This window comes from Anoplophora glabripennis, unplaced genomic scaffold (genome assembly GCF_000390285.2).
Source record: "Anoplophora glabripennis isolate ALB-LARVAE unplaced genomic scaffold, Agla_2.0 scaffold2293, whole genome shotgun sequence".
NCBI lineage: Eukaryota > Metazoa > Arthropoda > Insecta > Coleoptera > Cerambycidae > Anoplophora > Anoplophora glabripennis.
The window spans coordinates 4,687-15,514 of record NW_019418379.1 but is presented as its reverse complement, the minus strand read 5'-3'; the positions used below and the strand labels follow the sequence as shown (position 1 = coordinate 15,514).

General features: G+C 32.3%; 2 protein-coding genes across 2 annotated transcripts in view; one reads left to right on the top strand and one right to left on the bottom strand.

Moving 5' to 3' along the window:
- The first annotated feature begins 409 nt into the window (after positions 1-409).
- LOC108916415 (transcription termination factor, mitochondrial) lies at positions 410-3,404 on the top strand. The gene is made up of 4 exons (XM_018722663.2): positions 410-1,005; positions 1,221-1,317; positions 1,618-1,771; positions 1,972-3,404. Exons 1-4 carry the CDS (start codon positions 475-477, stop codon positions 2,351-2,353), a joined length of 1,164 nt encoding a protein of 387 aa, XP_018578179.1. The 5' UTR covers positions 410-474; the 3' UTR covers positions 2,354-3,404.
- A 2,608-nt stretch (positions 3,405-6,012) lies between these two features.
- The window catches only part of LOC108916416 (ATP synthase mitochondrial F1 complex assembly factor 2), a 9,267-nt gene continuing 4,451 nt past the window's right edge, over positions 6,013-10,828 (bottom strand). Inside the window, exons 4-5 of the mRNA XM_018722664.1 lie at positions 7,619-7,799; positions 6,013-6,308 (exon numbers count right to left, since the gene is read on the bottom strand). Coding sequence (XP_018578180.1) covers positions 6,058-6,308; positions 7,619-7,799 — 432 coding nt within the window. The 3' untranslated portion in view covers positions 6,013-6,057. The remainder of the gene's footprint in view (positions 6,309-7,618; positions 7,800-10,828) is intronic.

The window sequence follows — 10,828 nt, the reverse complement described above, 5'->3', positions numbered from 1 at the left end:
CGGCGGGGCCCAGCCAGGACAAAAGAAGGTCCCACAAAGCCCCTACACCGGCCGCATTTGCGGTCGGGGTAGACGACGGATGAGGCCCACCTACGAAGGCTGTCCAGGCCTACACGACATGAGGCAGGATAAAGAGGGATAATCCCCCTCGATCCCAAATCATTGAGGCCAATTTCTAGCCATGGAATAATGGCGCGAATGCTAATTTTCCAAGTCAAGTGAGGTGGACTAGTTTCATATCATTTTACATCTTGGCCCCTGCCCTCTCTCCTATATTACATCCATTATATTGTCAAATCTATGGCATAGATTTAATACACACTTATCCTATTCTATAGTAAACCACGTGAGGTAAACCATAGAAAATAAGGTACCAACGCTATATTTTCTATGGTGGTAAATAAAACAAACAACAAACATACATTAAAAAATTTGTGGTGTGAAATTTTCGTAACGAAAATGTAACTAGAAAATATGCTTAAAAAATTAGTAAAAATATTTTATATAGATAAAAAATACAGCGGCAGGATGTTGTGGAATAAAGATGCTCTAGTAATAAATAATTTACCTTCAAGATTAAGATTTCTTTCTAGCATTAAAAAAAAATCTACAAAAATACATGAATCCTTAAATAGTATAAAGGTAGATGATAAAGCGAGTCGAAGTGGTTCTGCAAAAATATTAGAAAAATTGCTTGGTTTCAAATCTATCATAGCAAAAGATATCGTATTGAAGAATAAAAAATTTCACAAAATTTCGGTGAATACCATTGTATACAACTTTACATGTTCTCTGGAAAATGGCATTTTGCCCGTAACATTAGAACAATTTCCAGAAGTATTAGCTGAATTGGATCTTCCATTGAAAATATCAGAATTAAAAGAATTGCCTTATGATGTTAATATAACGGCACCATTGCTTTCCTTGCCATATCAACGTTTAAAAACCTACACTAATGGAGAAATTGAAACAAATCGTATTGCATTAATATCAGAAATACTGCTGGTATGTGAAAATGTGTAAATTATAACGCCTAATTTTTGATAAGTTTTCTTGGAGATAAAGTTTACTATATATATATATTTCAACTGATTTTACAAATTTTGCAAATATTGAATATATTTAACCATTAAACAAAGAAGAATTATATCTTTTAACCAGGAAAAGCGCTTTTAATGTTTATAAGAAGTTAACGTTAGATTTTTATTTTCTACTTTTAGATAGAGAAGTCCAAAGTGTGCCAGATTTTTGCTAAGAAAAATTTTCTGCTCTCACTTAATTTGAATCAATTATTAAATAATATCAAATTATTAACAGGTAATTTAAATTTTTTCTAGAAAATAATTTAACTCCAAAATAATCAGTTGGAAGTTTCTTCATGCTATCATTACTAACTGTGATAATAAAAAATTTAAGAATTTTTTTAAAGAACCAATTAAATTTATCAAAATGTTTTGATCTGTTTATATTCTGAAATCATTCAAAATTATAATTCTGCTGTGAATATGTAATTTTGCTGTTGCATAGATTGATAGCTGCGTCTAGTAGTGAAGAAACTTTTCCTCTAAAATAATTGTTTAAAATATGTTACTTGAATAGTGTTTATTTAATTTGTAGATAATGGTATTACCAAAGATGAAATAATTAAGGATTTGTGGGTATTACGTTACTCTACTAGTGTAATAGAAGACAGACTGGACACGGCAAAAAGAAATGGTATTGATAGCTTTAAAACGTGGATGGTACGCGCTCAACCTGAAATTTTTGAGACGTAAGTTTTATTTGAAATGCAGGATGACTCATAGCAAGTGTAAAAGAGAAATTATTGTTCTTTTCTGAGCTATTGCCAAAAATATATTTTTCTTTTTTAACTTCAACACTCTGTAACCAGTAAACTGTTAAAAATTGAACAGTATCTATCTACATATGATGTGAATTACTGTGTATATATTATATAAACTAACATTTTAGATACATTCGGAGGCGTTCGGACAATAAGTTAATATTAGGAGACAGTTCATTAACTCAGTACTTATCAGAGAGGCTGGAATGCACTGAAGAAGTAGCAAAATATATAATTTCTAAGCAACCGGCTTTACAAAATAAGAGTTTAAAAAAGATGAACGAAATGATAGAGTTTTTATTCAAACATGGATTTAAACCTATTCATATTTGTAGAATTCCCAAAATTTTGTTACATGGTGTAGAGACTACCAGAAAAAGGTTGAAGGAACTGGAGGCAACTGGAATGCAACTTGATTCCTTGTACCTCCTCACTAAAAGTCAAAGGCAGTATTTGCAGTACTACGAATTACTTGTTAAAAGTGGTAAAAATAAATTGAAGAATACGTAAAATGTATTTCTTTAATCCTTAAAATAAAAAAAGATTTCAAAATTGTTTAAACTTCAAAATTGCCTCATTTTCATATATGGATAACAGAATATACTAGAATATACTTACTTTTTATTATGTCATTTTGTTGAAGTGTAAACAACATATTTTGTCAGCTCCGAATATGTCGAATTACAAGCCAGCAAAACATCAATTGCGGGAAGTTTTACTTTTCCTGTTTAATTTGAGCAAAAGTGCTACTGAAAGTCATTGAGTGCTGTTGGAAACTTAATGGTGAACATACTTACTCCATTGATAAAAACGTGAGTATTGGTTTCAACGTTTTAGAAGTGATGATTTTGATACAGTTGACAAAGAACGCCCTAGTCAGCCAAAAAAATTCGAAGATGAGGAATTGGAAGCATTACTCGATCAAGATTCATGTCAAACACAAGATGAACTTGCTGAATCGTTGAATGTTGATGCACAACAGTTTTCAAACGTTTAAATGCATTCCGTATGATTCAAAAGCAAGGAAATTGGGTGCCATACAAATTGAAGCCGAGAGATATTGAATGGCGATTTTTCATGTGTGAACAATTGCTAAGGGTTTTTAGCATCATATCGAGTGATGAAAAATGGATATGCCTTGATAATCATAAGCATTGAAAATCGTGGGGAATATGGTTCGAAGCTCATGCTCTGTGTAGGACCAGCTTGGTGTTGTGTACTATGAGCTGCTTCAACCAAATGAAACCATGACTGGTATACACTACTGAACACAGTTGATGCGTCATGTTCACCATATATTGCTCCATTGGATTACTACTTGTTCCAATCCATGGAATACGGCCCGGCTAAGCAGCACTTCCAAACTTACGAAAATACGAAAAATTAGATCGATTGGTGGATAACATCAAAAGACGAGTTGTTCTTTTGACACAGAATCAGTATGCTGCCAGAAAGATTGGAAAAAGGAGTGGCTAGCGATGGACGATACTTCGAAAAATAACAATGTGCACAATTTTTCACCATAAAGCCTTGAATTTACAAAAAAAATCCCTCAAAATTAATTCACAGTTCTAGTACAAATATACAGGGTGTCCGGTAAGTACCTCCTAATCTCTCGGGAGTGTATAGGGGAGGTCAAAATAAAATTAGTCCTTCCTATAATTTTTTTTCCTAATGTGCCCCCTAACGGAGTTATGGGGGGTCAAAGGGGTACCTAGAAATTAACGTTTAGGGTTATAACTTTGAAACCACCCTGTATATTTTAATAAAATTTTCGTACGTTGTATTACACATGGAGCTCTACGATTTGATGCTAAAATCAACTTTTTGCTATTATCAGGTGTCCAGAAACGGACTGGCCCTATCACAATTTTTCTCAAAATTTTGACAGAAGTAATTTTATCAAACTGAAAATATTATTATTAGATACTCTGAAGGTTTTTCTTTAAAAATGGTACTCTTTATTTATTTCGAAAAAATGAACGGTTTGCGAGATAAATCGGTTTTGAAAAAAATTGGTAACAAATACAACAACAATTAAAATTTATTTTTTTACAATAAAATCATTCCCGCTAGTGCCAGCCTACAGATTCACCATAAACATTTACTGGTGGTGAATTAAGGGAATGAATAATGCCGTTTCTTGTAAAATCAACATCTATGACCAAAATACATCTACAAATTATTATTGCTCTTGTCTCCATGGAGTTCTTTTCTATTGTTTTCGTTGTTAGACCCTGTTGATTTTAAAGTACTTGTCAAAGGCGCGTGACAGAATAAAAATTCAATTTTATTGTGGTATTCGTTTTAAGCCGTTAGAAATAACATTTAAAAATGGAAGAATATTCCTGTGCAGAATATGCTGATATGCACCTAATTTATGGGGAAGCATTATGCAACTCCGTGGAGGCAAGAAGACTTTATGAGGAAAGGTTTCCGGGTCGACATTTGCCGAGTCCAAAAACTTTTGAAAGAGTTGATCGTAGTTTAAGAGAAACAGGTAAAAAAAAATAGTGAAAAACGTTAGTGAAACTAATTTCTTCCGAATCCTTTATTTAGGAAGCTTTTTGCCACGCCGTGGTGGAGCAGGAGCCCCGAGGAGAGTACGAGACCCTCATGTAGAGGAACAAATATTGGAAGACGTTGCTAATAATCCTTCAAATAGCATAAGGAAGCTTGCGGCGCAAAACAATGTTACAAAATGGGCTGTACATGAAACTCTGAAAGAACAATTGCTTTACCCGTACCACATCCAAAAAGTACATGCTATGTCTCCAGATGATTATCCAAAAAGACTTCAATACGCCAATTGGTTTTTACAGCATCATATTCGGAATCATAATTTTGGTACATCTATTTTGTTCACCGATGAAGCAGGTTTTACAAGAGACGGCATAATTAATTCGCATAATCTACATGTCTGGGATGAAGAAAACCCTCACGCTTTAGTTCAAACTCGCTACCAACAAAGGTTTATGGTGAATGTGTGGGCTGGCATTATCGGGAATCATTTGATTGGTCCATTTATTCTGGAGCAAAGACTTAATGGTGCTCTTTATTTGCAATTTTTAGAGGAAAATCTAAATATTTTGTTAGAAGAAGTGCCCCTTCAAATAAGAACTGAAATGTGGTACATGCATGACGGTGCACCACCCCACTTTGATCGTTTAGTACGTCAACATCTGACGAATGTTTTTGGTGATCGATGGATAGGTCGAGGCGGACCTGTATTATGGCCACCTAGGTCGCCCGACCTAAACCCATTAGACTTTTTTCTGTGGGGTCATTTAAAAAATAACGTTTATTCAACACCCGTAAATAGTAGAGAGGAACTTCTGCTGAGGCTAACACAGAACTGTGACCATCTCCGCAATAATCACGGAATATTATTTCAAGTGCACCGGGAAAACATTCGTAGGATTAGAAAGTGCATTGAAGTACGGGGTGCTCATTTTGAACATCTACCGAAGTAACATTTAGGTACCTTTGTTCATTGTTGAATGTTCTTTGTTGCATGTCTTGTAAGTAAGTTATTTTTCAAATGTTATTTTTAATTGGTCACTACTTGCTCATAAAGTATAGCCAACCCGTTCAAAGATTTCTGGACTTGATAAAGTTAAAGAAATTAAATGCATGAAATAATATGTAAAAAAAATAAATTTTAATTGTTGTTGTATTTGTTACCAATTTTTTTCAAAACCGATTTATCTCGCAAACCGTTCATTTTTTCGAAATAAATAAAGAGTACCATTTTTAAAGAAAAACCTTCAGAGTATCTAATAATAATATTTTCAGTTTGATAAAATTACTTCTGTCAAAATTTTGAGAAAAATTGTGATAGGGCCAGTCCGTTTCTGGACACCTGATAATAGCAAAAAGTTGATTTTAGCATCAAATCGTAGAGCTCCATGTGTAATACAACGTACGAAAATTTTATTAAAATATACAGGGTGGTTTCAAAGTTATAACCCTAAACGTTAATTTCTAGGTACCCCTTTGACCCCCCATAACTCCGTTAGGGGGCACATTAGGAAAAAAAATTATAGGAAGGACTAGTTTTATTTTGACCTCCCCTATACACTCCCGAGAGATTAGGAGGTACTTACCGGACACCCTGTATACATATTTCTACTTCCTGAAATTTTCAAAACAGTGATCAAACAGTGAACTTGTATTAAATATTTTACATAATTTATTCATTAAAACATAAAAATTTATCCACTATTTTTAGACTGTACACTATTTGATTGAGAATTAAAATACACGAATAATACTACAGCTGCTAGTCTAGCTTGAAGATTATGTTGATTAAGGTCATGAGCCCATTCTACTCTCCCCCAGTGTCCAGTTTGATATTCCTCTTCTAATCGAGATAAGAGAACTGCTCTCTCTGGAGTAATATGTTTTTCTATACAGGCGAAGGTCAATACTACAGACTTTAATGTGTCAATTCCATACATAAAACCTAAGATCAGAAATTTGTTGAAATTATCGCAGTTAAGATAAAATTATGTATATGAAAAATTATTCTAAATAAAATTTAATATAAAAATTTTTCTTTAGTATTATATTTGATTTTTTTTTAAATATTCTCCATTGTAGAAATAACTAAATAACTTTTTGCCTTATATACTCTCAACTTCTGCCTTTTGCGGCCCTTTGACTGACATAATAGAAGTATAGTCTTCATAAATGTTTACAAGCCACATGACTACCGTGATTAGGTAGCCAACATTGCAGATACTGGTCCCCATTATTAATGATTTGTTTACAATGAACAAGGACAGGTTGAATAAAATCTCGTACAAAATTACATCAATCACAGCCGGTGAAACAGAATCTTGTGTTTTAATATAATCTTGATCTTATTGTTTTAATTTTACCATAATTTAATTGCTAGGAGCATGATTTCAGTTCAATATGCAATTATTCAATATTCAAAGCTATAGCTTTTAAGTATACAGAACATAGTGATACAAAAATTATATAGGGTGTCCCAGTATTCCATGAACTTGGAATTACAACAGATTTTTGGGATTAAACCAAGATTTAACTAAATAAATTTACCTACATCCAAATTACCTTTAAGCAAATGTGTTCATATTGTTTTTACAGTTTTTTTTTTTAATTAAGTAGTTCAGTTTCCAAAGGGGCACTTCTCTAGTTTTCTGTCATAAAATTTTTGTATTAATGGTTTCTATATAATTTATTATTTTGTCATCACTAATGCATTTTTGACACAAATTTAATCCACTTGTACTAAAGATTTGATATATTTGACAGTAAAAACGAAATTCAGCTTCAGAAATTTGTAATAAATCAGTTGTTCCTTCATGACAATTATCAGAAACCGTTTCCAGAAACTAAAGCAAAAGAACATAATCACACTGATTTGAGATTTTATCTAATTTAACGCTCCTCAAATAAGAATAATTACAGATAAAAATTTGATAGTCACCGTTAGAGAAAGTGAAAAATCTGAGATGAGTGGTATTATTTTTTGATTGAATTTATGTCCTACTAAAAGTGGTGATCGTTTGCAATAAATATATTTCTGATAAAATAAGAACTGAAGTTGTAAAAACACTTGAAAATATATAGCCAGGGCATTTTTCAAATTTTTCTGTAATGTAATAATTATTTTAATGCCCTGTGCAGACACATGAAGCAACTTTGCATACTCTAAGTTATATCGTCTCATTTTAACTCCAAGAATCTGTGGCAGTCCCATCAAAAGAGATTACGATACCCTCTATATATAACATAATACATTACCATTGACAGCTGCAAAATTATACGACATCAAATGTTTAGAGAGTGTATTCTTATCTTGGTCGCTAACAGGCGGAACATCCATCTGAGTTGACTTCTTTAATTGTACATTGAATCTTTTATTAAACCATTCAATTACTGGATCCCATTCTGCTATTTGAAATTTAAATAAGTCCTCATCTTCCTAGGCAAATATGATTTATATTTATAATTTCTTTAACATTTGAATATTTTTATTGGGTAACAAGTAGTTATTTATTGTACAGGGTGTCCCAGAATAACGTGTACAACGGAAGACCACAGATTCGTGGACTCAAGGTAGGCAGATTTACGCTAATTCACCTATATCTGAAATCGCCTTGTTTGGTCGCTAAATGGCCTCAAATTTTTTTGAATTTTGTAAATTACTCGAATACGTATTAATTGATTTTGATTATTTTTGACGTGTTGCTTTTGCTTTCAATCTACAAATTTTGGTGTTATATAGTGTTTTTAAAACACACAACTCCTACAAAATTGACTTTTTCCTGTTTCAGTCAATAATGACAAATATTTTTTATTTGATAGATGACAGATACCATTTGGAAGTTTTTGGGCCTCTTATAGAATTTTGATTAAATGAGCGGTTTGGGTAGAAAAAAATTTTTTTAAATGTACATTATCTTGCCGTCCATATTATAATACTTAACAAAGTGCTAGTCACTGATTTTGTAGGTTGACTGTAATTTCAGTCTGATTTTTAAAGCATTGTACCTGCCAATTCTTAATGAGTGTTTACTACAATAAACCATATGTTACTTAATTTTTCGATATGGATAGGTACTCATATACGACAAATTAGAGTTATTTACAATGTGCTTAATTTTATTGAATAATTCGTAAAAACGATCAAATACAATAAAAAATGCTGGAGATAAAAGTAACAAAGTTGATGTTATTAAATTTAGTACAACTTATTATAAAAAACTGTTCAAAATGACCACTGTTGTTTCTACAACAAAGGTTAATTCGGCAAAGAAAATTAAAGTACACCCTTTGCAGTTCTTAAGGGCTATTTTTTTATATGGCATTTTGGATATACCTCCACAACTCTTCTTCAGTGTTAGATGTCGAAGCATGCACTGTTGTTTTCAGAGTGCCCCAAAGATAATAGTTGCAAGGTGTTAAGTCTGGTGAATGTACAGGTCAGTTAACAGAAACATTATCCCCTCTACCCATCCATCGACGAGGGAATCTTTGGTTCAGATACTGCCGGACATTTACAGTGAAATGTGGTGGAGCGCCATCATGCATAAACCACATATTAGCTATGAGTAATAACGGCACATCTTCCAATAACTCGGGTTTTGCAAAGATTCTAAATAAAATTTCCCATTCAGTATATTGGGCAGAATAACAGCCAATAATGCTATCAATGATCCCAAACCAAACATTGATGCGAAATTCATGCTGATAAAGTTTTATTTTGACAGCATGTGCATTTTTTTGAGCATACACATGTTCATTGTGAATATTTATTGTTCTGCTTCTAGTAAAATAGAATTGGCAGGTACAATGATTTAAAGCCTAGATAATATACTGTTAAAGATCAAACTGAAATTACAGTCAACCTACAAAATCAGAGCCTACTAGTACTTTGTAATATGGGTGGCAAGATAATGCATACTTTAAAAAAATATTGCTCATTTAATCAAAATTCTACAAGAGGCCCAAAAACTTCTGAATGGTATAACCTATCAAATAAAAAATAGTTATTATTGTCCGAAAGAGGAAAAAGTTATGAACAAATATTATCACCATACATTAATTTTGTAGTTGTAAATTTTAAAAAACACTATATAACACTAAAATGTGTAGACTGAAAACAAAAGTGCATACCCCAAAAATAATAAAAATCGAATATATGTTATTTGCAAAAATTTAAAAAATTTTCACGATCTGTAAGACCATCTAGCGGACAAACGAAGCGATTTCGGATATAGGTGAATTAGCCTAAATCTGCCTATTTTGAGTCCACAAATCTGTGGTCTTCCGTTGTACACGTTATTCTGGGACACTCTGTATAAGTGTTTTAAGTAACATGTTATCCACGCAAGAATATTTTAACACGATAACGTAGTTCGAGTGTTTAATATTCTTAAGTGGATAAAAGGCAATTAAAACATGAATGCAGTACAACATTTTATCTATAATTGATATTTCTTACTAGTACTCAATGAAACGTGATAGGTTTTGTTATACCTACTGGTTGCTATGGTACATTGTTTATTATCAATTATTTAATAGCTGTTTTACATTGACAATTTATTGATCAATTAATTCATGAAGTCGCTTCATCAAGAAATTGGACAAGTGTAATGCACCAAATCTGTTGTCAAATAACATCAAGTTCTAATTCGTCAAGAACTTGATGAATAAATTCATCAAAATGCAAGAAAGTAATTGTGTTCCTGTGGCTGTTTTTGAAGAAGCTCAAGAAGCAATATTCCATTTATTGCCAGCGAAATCCAGGGAACATTACGAAAAAGTGTTCGCTGAATTTAACAAATTCAGAGAAAAATGGAGAGTAATGACAATAAATGAAGAAGTCATGCTATCGTAATTTTTAAAGAAGAAAAAATATGCAATTTCATCTAAGTGGTCGAAATATTCGACGTTGAAGAAGACTACCATAAAGGTATAGAACAATATAGATATTGCATAATATAACAAGCTTATTACTTATTTGAAGCGTGAATCGAGAGGATACAAAGCAAAAAAAACTGCAGTATTGGAAAGAGCACATACTGAAACATTTTTGACTGGAGCTTCCGATAGGTACTTACCTACCTAAAGAATATTTAATGATTAAGATAATCAGGCCGAGTATGTATCCCATTTACGTTAAAATGTTATGTTAGAAATAACGTTTGTAAATAACATGCCGTAATAACATATATCTTATAAGTATCCATCAAACAGACATGTTATTTAATTGTAATGAAATAAAACAGAACACGGCCGCTATTTTATGTTGTACGTACCCGTTATTAACGAGTTTGCGCTCTACGTTGTAGGTATTTGTTTCATGTTTCATAACAACAGACTACGTACCGGCAGAACGAAACCATCACAATTAAAACTTATTAATGCTTTATGACAACAGTTTGCTACTAAAGTTAATTTATTGAGCATGAATTTGGGGAAAAACCACACAAAACAAAAAAAAATTAA